The following is a 13,782-nucleotide window of genomic DNA, read 5'->3' on the forward strand; positions in this document are numbered from 1 at the left end:
CCCCCCCCCCCATTTCTTTTTCCTCGTCCCCCCCCCCAAATGATTTCCTGTTCTCCTCCCTTTTTCACCCCGGCTTAAAGCCTTAGGAGGCTAGATAACTTAGCAAGAGGCCACCTTGTACCTCAAGGACCGCCTTGTCCCCTAGACGGCACCAAGACAAATATGGTCAGTTGAAGTAATATGCCAGCAATCCCACCAAATGAACATCAAATAAAACCACTCCTTTACCCAAAGGTACCAGAAATTCAGTAAATTTGCTAAATGACCATAAGTGTACTATTGTTAATACAAAAAGGACAGGGAAAAAACCTTCTGACTCAAGAACTTGTGCTCGTTTTCGACGTTCTGCTTCTGCTTGCATCTCCATAGCTGCCCTCACCCCAGGAGGAGGAGATATATCCCCTACAAAGACAGAAGAACAATGCCAGAAGCTACCAGAAGAAATCTAAGGTAGATATTAAGCAGAGAAGTACAGGTTAGCATAATTCTCTTACTTATTTCGTAGCGTAGACACTTAAGGCCCCAATCCATAGCAGCCTCATTAATTGACTTCTGCAACTTAATGTGATTTCAACATTAATAGTTGAACAGATTTAAGGAGTGAAAAATGTATAAAGTGCATGCACAAAAGTTGAGATTTAGAAAGGTCCACTATGCAACAAATATGGCCCGCACAAACACAACCCAATGCTATGCTGTTTGACTCCACTAATAGAAATATACATTCTGACAGAGAGAAATCCAAACAGCACAGCGGGTGCGAGGCCATTCATCTTCTACCACAATTTATGCCAAGTAAGCAAAAGCTAAACTTTTTGACAAAAGTCAAAAAGGAATAGTTACAAATTTTAGATAGTTCATCTATGCCTTGGGAGTTCAAAGAGTTGATATTAGAATTTAAAAGGCTATAGATTAAGAAGGATATCCCATTGGCAGGCGGAGGAAGGGGCCATTGTACCAGCAGGCTAAGGGCTACAATGACAATGACTTCGATGACATTGTTCAGTGAAATTTTTATCAAGTGAAAATATTAGAGTAATTAAATCGGAGATAATTGTCTTGGAAATAGATATACTGACGATTATGACAAAAAATTAACCAAACATGCAAAGTCCCACATCGTGCGACAAGTGACAACAGATGTTGAAGTCGAAGTTGGATTCTGCCATAAATTTGTTCTCAAGGTATGCCATGTTGGATATGGTGTGTCCAAACCCAATTTTAAGTTGTAAAACAATAAAGAAAGTACAGCAGGGAAGGAGGAAGAAGACGAAGAAAAGAGAAAAGAAGGGTTTAGGGAGAATGTAGTACAATGTTACGTACCTAACTTCCCAATTATGCTTTATTCTTATCATCATATATGGAGTGTATGATTGTTATTATGTTATCATACGTGGAGTTGTTAGTTGTTACCGTAAGTAAGTTATCTTATGAAGAAGTTATTGTGTGGTTATGGGAGAGTTAGTGGAGTTATAGATCATGGGTAGGAGTTACAATTGGATAACTACTTCCCCATTGTATTTATTAAGTAATTAAAGAGATGGAATGGACAAGTAAGTTGAATCTCTTATTTTCTCTATTTGAGATAAAAGATTGGCTACCTCCCAATTCAGCCGAGACATCGTAGCCTCACCCGCAAGGCTACTTATCCCTTTTACCTTATATTTGATTTCCTTATTTATGTCTCTTCCAATCTATCCCGTAATTTCTCTCCTCCCTCTACCTTGCACACAACAACAGTGAGTATGATCGCACTCCAGGCAGTATGTTAAAACTTTTTACAGCAATACCAATAATACCCCTTCTTACATAAGTATTCCTCCAAGCTAGGGAATAGATATCATACGTGCCTAGCTTACTCAAAAGAATATGAAACGGTGGAGAATTGATTCCTTTTGTTAACATATCAGCTAATTGATATCTTGTTTTCACAAAAGGTGAGCAAAGATACTTCCAGAGTCAATCTTCCCCCTTATAAAGTAGCAGTCAATCTCACACTAATTCATGTGATCATGATGCACATGATTATAGGAAATGATAACAGCAGTCTTGTTGTTACAATATAATCTAATGGAGCTTACAACAAACTCAGCCTCATCCCATCCCAACTTAATGGGGTCGGCTACATGGATCCATAAAAAACAACAAAATAGAAAAAAATTCCAAACAGGATTGGGAGAAGGAAGAAATGAGAAGATGAAAAATGAAAGTAAGAGGAAAGAGACACAACCCAACAAGTCAAGAGAAGCTCAGCTAAATGGTTCGGCTACATGGATCCTTGCCCTCCAATACACTCTATCCAAGGTCATACTTGAGACAAGACCAAGACTATGCATGTCATTCCTCACCACTCTACCTATGGCAGTTATAGGCCTGTCCCTAGCTCTTTTAGCTCCTTCAATCTGAATCAAGTCACTTCTCCTTACTGGGGCATCCTCAGACCTCCTTTGACCATGGTCGTACCACCTCAAATGACTTTAATGGAGCTTGTCGTTGATCAGGCTAACTCTCAAATCAGCTCTAATATATTCATTCCTTACATTATCCTTCATAGTTTTGCCGCACATCCATCTTAACATCCTCATCCCAGCTACACATAGCTTCTCTATATGATACTTCCCAACTGCACAACATTCCGCCTTATACATCATAGCTGGTCACATAACAATCATATAGAATTTTCCCTGAAGCTTCAAAGGGATATGCCGATCACACAACACTTTGGACGTAGCTCTCCACTTCATTCATCCCACTTTGATTCTCTGTGAAACATCATCCTCGATGTCGCCTTCTTTATTTATGGTTGACCCCATAAATCTAAAATAGTTACTTTATGGAATCTCTCTCCCCCCAATTTTCACCATTTCATTATTTATCATAGAGTGGCTGAAGTAACACATCATGTACTCCGTCTTTGATCTACTAACCTTAAAACCTCTTGTTTCCAAGGTTGATCTTCATGGCTCCAACTTAGCATTAATCCCTGCTTTATTCTCACCCACTAAAACAATGTCATCGGCGAAAAGCATACACCAAGTAACCTTGTCTAGAATGCTCTTGGTTAGCTCATCAATGATAAGCGCAAACAAATAGGAGCTTAAGGCCAATATTTGATGTAACACAATCGTAATTGGCAATTCCTTGCCTTAACCTCCCATAGATCTCACACTAGTCACCACACCCTCATACATGTCCTAAATACACATATGTATTCGACACCTCTCTCTTTATTAGGACATGCCGAATTAATTCTCGAGGAACTCGGTCATATGCTTTTTCTTGGTCAATAAAGACAATGTGGAGATCCTTCTTATGGGCTCTATAACTTTCCATGAGCCTCCTCAATAAGTAGATAGCCTCTGTTGTGGACCTACCCAGCATCTGAGATATTTGTCTCTCTTCAAGGCGGGCTTAAATAACCTTCTCCCAAAGTTTCATAGTATGACTCATTAGTTTTACGCTTCTTAGTTATTGCAGCTCTGAATATCCCCTTCGTTTTTATAGACCAAGACTACAATGCTTCTCATCCAATCATCTGGCATCTTCCTTGTGTTTATAATCTTGTTAAACAACTTGATCAACCATACAACCCCACATACTCCAAGGGTTTTCCACACTTTTACTGGGATCTCATATGGGCCAAGTGTCTTGCATGCTTTCATCTTTCTCAAGGCTACTTTAACTTCCATCACACTAACCTTGCATAAAAATCTATAGCTTGTGGAGCCTTGTTGAGTAGAGCAGTCTTCGGGATCATTCCTACTCGAAGTATCTCCATTTAGGAGGGCACTAATATATTCATCCCATCTCTTCACAATGTCCTCATCCCTTACCAACACTCTTCCATTATCACCTTGTCGAAGTACTTACTCTTCCTTTCTCTCATTTTAGCTATCTTATAAATAGCTATTTCCCCTTTTCTATTTAGGTTAATATAAAGATCTTCATATTTCTTAGTTTTAGCCTTCCTCACAATCCTCCTAGCTTCGTTTCGGGCATCATAATATATCTTCTTATCTTCTGAATCTTTAGTCCTATGTCATGTCTTAAAACAAACTTTCTTGGTCTTAATGGTTGCTTGAATCTCTTCATCCCACCACCACGTCTCCCTAAGGGCCTAACGACTACCTTTCGCTTCCCCGATAACTTCTTGGCAACCCCTTCAATACAATTCATCCTCTCATTCCACGTCACATTAGTGTTTCCCTCAAAGTCCTACTTTCTTTGTTTGACCACATTATCAGTAAATGTATTTAGGAGCTCACCTTTTAATCTCCACCACCTTATCTTAGGGTACAAAGGTTCCCTCCTCCTACATTTCTATACACTGAAACATATATCTAGGACTACCAGTTGGGTGATTAAACTCTCCCGAGGGATGACCTTACAATCCTTACACAACCTTCTGTCTGCCCTTCTTATTAGGAAGAAATCTATTTGGCTTCTAAGATTCCCACTCTTGTAGGTAACTAAGGCTCTGTATTGTAACATTCTAAAAAATAGATTCTGTTGTTTTTTCATTTTTTTGGAATAGAAATGGGGTAAAAACTGTATGGTAAGTCCGGTTCAATTTCTTGTTTTTTGAAATGAACCGGACACTTTTTAGATTTTGGAATCCTTTTTTTGGAACATGAAAAGCAAGCTTCTCACACTCAGAATCGATTCTGAACAAAAGGCGCAGAATCAAGAGCCTCACTTAAGTAAGCAGGGGTAAAACTGAAATTTATGCTGAAAACATAACAATCCATTGAATTCAAGGTATTGTAAACCCTAAACATACTTTTCTCTTGGAACGATCAGAGGAGAAGGAGAGGAAAGGAAAGCAAGAAGTCCTACTTCCTTCTTCGTCTTTGATTTGCCGACGGCAAGGTGATGCAATCGGTCCCTCTCTCTCTCACACTCTCACTCGTTCTCTCTCTCTCCCTGCTGATTTTTTTTTTTTTTTTTTGGTTTGCAACTTTACTGTTGTTCCAGCGAGAGCGAGGTCGAGGTCGAGGATCTCTGGGTGTTCGACTCTGAAATCTTTAGATTACGGTAGAAAATTTCATGATCATCTTCTGAACTCTTGTTCTCAACCGGACATTATTCTTCATAATCATATCCACAATATCTATGGGAAATTTGAGTCTCTAAAAGATGCTGGGAAGGTGTTCTATGAAATGCCCGAAAGAAATAAGGTTTCTTGGACTTCAATGATTGGTGGCTATTCGGAGAATCATGAAGAGGAGGAGGTGTTGAAAACATATTTAGAAATGCGATGATCAGGTTCTCTACCAGATCACTTCATCTCTGGAAGCATATTAAGAGCATGCTCGGGTCTTATTGATGTTGAGCTCGGGAGGCAATTGCATGCCCATGTCTTGAATTCAGAATTTGAGTGTCATCTTATTGCACAGAATGCTCTAGTAGCAATGTACACAAAGCTTGACCAGATTGATGATGCATTAATTGTCACTGATAAGATTGCAGAAAAGGATTTAATTTCATGGGGTTCAATGATTTCTGGGCTCGCTCAGAAGGGTTTTAAGTTCTATTTTTTGTGATTTTTCAAAGATATGATTTCTATGGGTGTTTGTCATCTAAATAAATATATTTTTGGAAGCATTTTTAATGCTTGTGACAGTCTTTTACAGTTGGAATATGGTTGGCAGAAACCTGTATCATCTTGCTGATCCAACGTATTGCATATATGTAGAAAGATAATCCACCACACGTTCCTTGTTATGCTTAAATCAGCATACTTAAATTACTTGAAGAAAGAAGAAATCTATATGAGTATTCTTAATTATCAAATGATAAACTAAAAGCTGACCAAGGCCATTTCTCAAAACTATCATATTGTGGATAAGATTAATGGCTTTTCCAATCCCCCGAATCTCTTCCTCTAGTGTTAAGATGGTTCTTTCAGATCCAACATGTGCTTGATGCTTTTTTGTCATAGTGTTTATCCAAAAAACAGATCAAACAGAACTGCCAATTAAAAGGATCATATGCACCATCTATGAAAATAAATTCTGAACTTGTATGTTCACTTTGCAATGGGCTTAAACCCTCCAATTGGTTAAAGCTTCAATTTGAAACTTCTGTTTTGATCTTATCCTTTATCGTGAGGAGGCATATATTTCTTCCACTGATTATGATGAGGTGAAGTTTTAGAGTACAGGGGTTTTCTACAGATCTCCACTTATTATGATGATTATGAAGGAAATGACGAGTAATTCAACAAGTGCGAACTATACAGGTTTCTATTTCTTCCAGGTTACAAAATCAATTTTCTTTTTTGGTTACCATACATTATTTAAGATGCAGAATAACTCCAAAAAAATAGAAATACAAAAAAGTGTGCCAAACCCAGAATCAAGTTTAAAAAACAGAATCGTTACAGTACAGAGCCTAAGTGCTCCTCTCTTTTTGCAAAGTAACTGTTCACAATGGGAAGATCATAACCAACCCCAAAGTCCAAGATTGAGGTTCCCTCCTCGTTCCTCTCCCCAACCTCGTACCCAGAATGTACATCTTCATACCCTCTCTGATCCCTCCCAACATGCCCGTTTAAGTCACCTCTAATAATAATCAATTCATCGCAATTAAGACTCTACATTAAATCATCCAAGTTATCCCAAAACTGTCACTTGATACTGTCATCCAATCCTACTTGGGGTGCATAAGCGCAAACAATATTAACAAACTCTTTCTCCATCACAAGTTTGATGGCTATAATCCCAACTCCCAATCTTTTGATGTCCACTACATCATTCTTTAGCTCTTTATCCACTATAATGCCCACTCCGCTTGTGTTAATTTGATCTCTTGCATACCAAATTTTGAAGTCATCCGGCGTCTTAGCTTTGTTACCCTTCCATCTATCTCTTGAATACATGCAATATTAATCTTCTCTTTATAACATCAATCAACTCCAAGCTCTTCCCGGTTAAGGGTCCATTGTTCTGAGATGCTAATCTAATCCAACGCTTCTAAACTGGGATAAGGCGGGTCGCTTACAAGGTAGGCCCTAGCAAAATAAGGGTAAAAAGAGATGACACAAAACACAAAACACAAAAGAGATTAGAAAACCAAAGGATCCATGCAAAAGAAGATTAGCTGAATATAATAAAGTGTCGGCTGCCTACCTGATGCACCAATATATATATATATATGAAAATAAAGATATGTAGTAGATATGTATAAACAGAAAGGTACAAGGGGAGGGGCACCTAACTCATTAGAAGGCAGAATAAGACAAAAGGATACAGTGAAGCAACGAATACACAATGTCTAAAAAGATAAACACGTCTCACACACCCAAAAATATACATATGAACACAATAAATGTAATAATCACAATAGATGAATATATAAGTCCGTTGAATCATAGAGAAGCTAAATCAAGATAGAAAAACAAATTCAACAGCAACCAGATATAACCTATACAATATGCAAGCATATATTACACCAGATATATAAAGAACATGCAGCGTTAAACTAATGCTAATATAGACAACAAACCAGATCTGACAAATATCATACAATAAGCAATCATAAGCGTGCATACCCCCATCACCACCATCACCATCACCATCACCATCACCACCACCATCAAATGGGGACGGTGTGCAAGTGTGGCCATTAGAATGCAACAAGTCGAGGGCCTCATCATCATCAACGCCAGGCCAAGTTTTGAAAGTTTGAGGTGTCTATAAAAGAACAAGATCCTCTCGAGATGCCATATACTCGTCCACATCAGCACACATCAGACTAGCTATCAGGCCTACACCCAGCCAGATCCATAACAAGGTCACATTATTCCTTGGTCCATTGGTATAGGGGATCCTCCTCATCATATGAGTCAACCAGAAAAATGTTGGCAAGCTCGATTAAATATTTATCACCGGTTGTTATATTTGAGCTTTTGCTAAAAGTGAAGAGAACAATATCAATTCTTCTTTCAAAGGATCTTACCGAATCTCACCGTGAACCCATGACCGCCTAACCAATGCCCTCTCACCCTCCGGCGGCATCTGTTGTCGGTCCTCTCCCCTGTCCCGACGATGAACCTTTACACTGCCCTATCACTGAACCTTTAGCCTCTGCTCCCCCTCCCCCTTCCTTGCTCCCCCTCCCCCTTCCAGACCATGGAACTCTGTCGCCAGTTCCTCCCCTGTCGACCTCCACTCCCTTCCTTCCTCCCTTCCTCCCTTCCTCCCTTCCTCCCTCTGCCGGCCATTCCCTTTCCTACCATCCACCTGCTTCTCTTAATTCCTCGCCTATTGGACTTTGCCCGCCTAGGCTTCTGGACTCTAAAATTCTCCGATGGAGCACCTGCATTGTTCGCTCCTTCCTTGGCAGTTGTCCACCTTTTCCCTTTGTTAAGGCTTCTCTGCTTATGCAATGGAAACCTTCTGGGACCCTCTCCACCTTTGTGCTTGAAGGAACTTTCATTTTCGATTTCTCCTCCCCCTTGGACAAAACCTATGCCTTAGACGATAGCCCTTGGTTTGTGGGGAAAAAACCAATCTTCCTGCGCCAGTGGGATCAATACACCTCCTTTAACCGCACTGAACTTTTCTCCATTCCCCTGTGGGTCACCTTCCCCAACCTCCCTCTTCACTTTTGGTGCCCCATTGGGTTAAGCTTGATTGGATCCATCATTGGTAAGCCACTGTACTCGGATAAGAGAACGAAAATCATAGACAGGTTGTCCTTTACTCAAATTTGTATTGAGGTCCAAGCCAACCAAGATCTTCCCTCCTCTGTGACTGTAATCAATAGCAAAGGACACTCCTTCAATCAAGAAGTAAAGTACGACTGGCAGCCTCCATCGTGTTCCCTTTGCAAAGTCTTCGGTCACTCAACAGAGAGCTATGTCAAAATCAAACCTTCTGATGACTTGCATGCCCTAACAGAGAAAACGTCTGCAATTCCATCTGATTCGAATGGTGATGAGTTCACTATTCAAAGAAAAAAACGAAAAAAAAAGAATAACAATACTATTGGAATCAGTAATGTCTCTGATCTCAGCCATCTTCTGCCGGAATCCTTGATTGCTGCAATCGCCTCTAAGAAGACTTCTGCTCGGACCGATGGATCTTCATCGACACTTGTGACCGCTGGTAACAATCGATTCTCGGATCTCGAGAATCTTGATGGAACCAATGATGGATCTTACCTCTCCCTTCTTCCTACCTCTGTTTTACCGCCTTGCTCCTCTGTCTCTGTTGCCCAGGCTGGGCTCATGTCCCCCTCTCATTCGATTCTTCCTGCTGATCAACCTACTACTTCCCTACCACCTCTCCTCCCCCTCCCCGAAGCTTCCCTCTTCCGTGCTTCTTCTCTCGCCTCGACCAGTGCCCCCTTATCTCCTTAACCTCTTCTGAGAATCATGCCCCTTCCGTGAACCATAATACTTACTTAAACCAACCTGAACCAGCCCCCTTTTATCCTTTGAACCAGTTTTTGCCAATTCAACTCTTAAACACCTTTTCCAAATTCCCTAAAGACCACCCTCTCTACCCGTCAAACTTTTACAACTCTTCAAACCCATTTCCTCCTTATTCTAACCGACCCACTTCTAGAACTGAACCCTATACCTATCCTGACCCGGTTAACTTAACCAGCACCTCTCCCCACCCATCAACTGCCCCGCCTCTTTTTCCGAACCCGTCATCTCCCTCGCCCGCCAACTGCACTTTGCGACTTCGAGATTTCGCCGACTCTTCTTCAGCCTGCTTCCCCTCTACCACCATGAGACTTCCTCGTCTTGTCTGGTTAGGCCCTAAACCCCGCTGCTCGCCATTGCCTCTTCGACAACTCCAGCCTTGGTTGCTGCCATCACCCTCGATCTTGTCATCGCTGCTGCCGCTCAACTAGCCGATAATTCTCATCCCTCAACAACCAATGTTCCTTCGGGCCCCTTGCCTGCCTCTTTAGGGACCTTGGTTCAGCTGGAATTACCCACCGACAATTTGGCCTTCAAAGACTCCCCTACCACTGGTTCTCTAGCCTTAGAAGGCCCCAACCAGAATGCTTCATCTGTCGCTGGCCCCCTCATTGGGCATGCGGCCATTGCCCCTGCGCTTGCTACCAACCTGACCTGAGCAAAATACCTTGTCCGATATTTCTGTGTTCCCAGCTCCATTGGCTATCCCGGCCAATCAAATTGTTGATGCAATCAGGCCTGCGAGTATTGATTCCCCTGAATTGGCTACTCTTGCAGTGATGCTGATTACCAACACCATGCCTAACCAACCACATCCCTGTCCCTTACTCCTGTCGCAACATAAACCTCCCCTGCTACCCAGCTCCCCTTGGTGAAACCATCCAAAAAGAAGAAGAAATCCACTTCCACCTCTTCCAAGTTGTCATCCACTGCAAAGGTCAATCCCAATTCCACCAACTCTCCGGCCATTGGCTATGCCCGTGGATCCTCTCTTCGAAGAACTTCCTCTACTACACACCCTCCCTACTCTCCGGAGCAATTGCTGCCCTCCTCCTCTGGTCTCCAATGATCCCTTAGACTATTTGGAATGTTCGAGGTCTCAACTCCTAGTCCAAACAAGCTGGCATGAGATCTCGCATTCGCTCCTCCCTCTCCAATCTTTGTTGCCTTCTCGAAACTAGAGTTCTTGAAGCTAATGCCTCGCATATCATCTCTTCCATCACCCCATCATAGTCTCACATCTCCAATTACCTCTATAGGGACATCATCTAGGCTTTGGGCCTTGCCTACTTCCATCCTCCTTAAACTTCTTTTACTTCAGACACTCTGATTTTTTGTATATATCTACGACATGTGGTGTCTTTATGGGTAATGCAGTCTTCTGAGAAACTATTACTTAAAGTGTCTTCATTTAGTAGGCTACAGAAATAAATTTTCATCTCTCCTTAATGTCCTCATCTCTTATTAGTACTTTGCCATCTTCACTTTTCATACATCTAACTTGTTTGAGATCTCTACTCTTCCTTTCCCTCGTTTTAACTATCTTATAAATAGCTTTCTCCCCTTCCTTTGTGCTCAATGTTTCTAAATTAGTTTTCTTAGTCTTAATGGCTTCTTGAACCTCATCATCCCACAACGAAGTCTCCTTAGAGAAATAGCATTTTCCTTTTGATTTGCCTAGGACATCTTTAGCAACCTTTTTAATATTAGTCATCTCGTTCCACATCGTATTAGTGTCTACCTCCAAGTCTCATTTTCCTTGTTTAAACACTTTGTCAATAAATGAGTTGGTGTATTTTTTTTTTTTTTTTTTCGATTGACTGTTTGGTGGTCAATCGACCATATTTTGACCTGAAATTTGGTGGGTAACTTATTTTAAGGTTAATAAACATGCTTAGAACATAAAAATGTACATTGTTTTAGAGTTGCACCTTTGTTTGGCAACAACCATCAAACTGTTCTGGAAATTTTACCTGCTTCATTGCTAGAACAAGATATAATATGATAGTAAAATAAATAAATAATGCATCTAAGGTTCTAAGCCATAATCAAACATACATCAACATTAATTAACTAACATTTAGAGTATTAGAGCAATATACTATGCGACTCCTAATTCACAAGTCCCAACTAAACTCATCCACTGAGCATATTACTTACACAACACTACAACAATAATCATAATGACTGTCAACTATCTAATATCTACTGGAAAGAACTATGACAGCCTAGCTGGATTCCATGCCCAGTACAATGGAGTCGACGTGCATTTTCCTCTGACTACACCACAAATGCATACCACATCATAGTCTGAGAGAAGAATCGAAAATAGTCCTTCACAACTGCCAAAAAGACTGAGTCATCTACATACTGAAGGTAACCTATCTGAGGGTACGTATCACCACCATAGTATGAAGAAGAAAAACCCGACATTGAGCTACAGTCAACTAATGTCATTATTAACTAACAAGTATATGATAGCTAGCTGCTTATATTTTATTCTTACATAAAATTATTTTTTAAATCAATTTTAGAAAATATTTTAATGACATAATACAACAAAATCAAATATGGTATAACATAACAAGCATATAGTACGCTCCAAAACACTTTAATATTAATCTCCTATTTTTCTTTTCTTTTTAAAATGAAAACAGAATATTTTTCCCTATTTTTTAAATTATTTTTCAATTATTAATCCATTTTTCATATTTTTCAAAAATTAAAACAAAAATAATTACCGGCTGGAAAAAAATTTCACTCCAATGGAGTCGTAGTACAACCACTGGTGATTAAAATATATATAGTTGACATCCATCAAAGCAATATTTATCATAAAAAGTAACAATTTATGTTAATGGAAAATGAATTTTTAAACCAGAAAAATAAAAAAATAAACATTTATCTACCAAAAAAAAAAAATTCGACTCTGTGAGGTCATAGATCGGCCTCTAGTGTCTAACATATAAAAAATCTACAAGCATCCAACATGTATTTATGTACTATTTCAAAAAAAAAAAGGTTTTGGAGAAAGAACTTTACCTTTCCTAAGCTTTGAATGTGTAGATATTCTCGTAAGAGTCCAATCGAAGTCAAAAATGTGTGATGATGTGGATAATTAAAGGCTTGTTGGAGTGTTTTCCTTCAAAATATGCAAATGGCACTGAAACCACCGAGCCAGGCGAGACAGAATCGAAATTATGTATTTATAAGGCATGGAAACGATACCGAAATTTCAACCGAAATATGGTACACATATTGATTCGTGCATTATTTCGTTTTGACCAGAAAAAAAAAAAACCCAAACTACCGAAATTTCGGTGAGATTTCGAATCATGACTACAAGGGATGGGAGAGGGGGCTATCAAAGGTTCCAGGAAGCAGTGATGCGTCTGTTTCTAATAGAGTTTAGGATAGGACGGGAGAGGAGAGTGTGAAGGAATTGGATTTTTTAGGTAACAACGAAGAAGATGGTTGTCCAAATCCTGTCCGGGGAGTGGGAGTTGGATGACCATCCACGGATGCTATGCTCCATCCAAAGGTGGTTAATGGTTGCAAAGAAAGTTAGTTTACCAATGGTATCACAGATGGAGGAGCCCACAAATGTCATATCGATCCAAATCCACTCCCTATCAAAAGGGAGAATTGGCCTACTGGAAGGCCAACAACGAGAGAGGACAATTCTCCAAACCAAAGAGGAGAGGGGGCAGGAGAAGAAGAGGTGGGAGATATCCTCAAAACCAAGAGGGCAAAGGCAGCAGGAGGAGTTAACACGAAAGTGGCGGTAGATGAGGAAGGATTGAGTTGGGAGGCAGTTGGAGAGACATCTCCAGGTGGTAAAGCTGTGGCATGGCATATGACCCTTGAACCAAATGAGATTTCACCAAGGAACAACAGAGCCAGAAGATCTCACAAAGGACCAAGCAGAGGCAGAGGAGAATAACCCATTGGAAAAGGGAGCCAGATGCATTTGTATTCCCTACCACGGTGACCAAGAGGAATAGAAGATAGAGAGGACCAGAGGTCCACAAGAGGGGGGGAGAGAGGAGGAGACCAGCCCTGGGGGAGACAATAGAGGAGACAAGGGAAGATTTGGGAAGGCCAGAGGAATAGATGGTCTGAGAGGTGACAAGAGAGGAGAGAATGCCCGAAGGGAGCCAAGGGTCCATCCAAAGAGAGATTGACTGCCCATTACCAATATTGAAGGAGATGGCAATAAGGGCAAGAGGTCTAAGGCTAAGAATTTTATGCCAAATCTAGGAAGCATTAGAAAGAATGGGGGAAGTCCAAAGGGAGTTTTGAGAAAGCAAAGAGGAGTAGACCCAATCTACCCAGATGCTATACTG

General features: G+C 40.5%; 1 protein-coding gene across 3 annotated transcripts in view; it reads right to left on the reverse strand.

The window, feature by feature from the left end:
* Positions 1-13,782, reverse strand: part of LOC122081736 (stomatin-like protein 2, mitochondrial) — a 63,428-nt gene that overhangs the window by 43,985 nt on the left and 5,661 nt on the right. For 2 of the 3 annotated variants that reach the window (XM_042648964.1, XM_042648967.1), the window contains exons 4-5: positions 495-558; positions 310-402 (exon numbers count right to left, since the gene is read on the reverse strand). In XM_042648964.1, the coding sequence (XP_042504898.1) occupies positions 310-402; positions 495-558 (157 nt within the window). The remainder of the gene's footprint in view (positions 1-309; positions 403-494; positions 559-13,782) is intronic. The other variant, XM_042648965.1, reaches the window with a different exon arrangement.

Source organism: Macadamia integrifolia, chromosome 6 (genome assembly GCF_013358625.1).
Source record: "Macadamia integrifolia cultivar HAES 741 chromosome 6, SCU_Mint_v3, whole genome shotgun sequence".
In the NCBI taxonomy this organism is placed as follows: domain Eukaryota; kingdom Viridiplantae; phylum Streptophyta; class Magnoliopsida; order Proteales; family Proteaceae; genus Macadamia; species Macadamia integrifolia.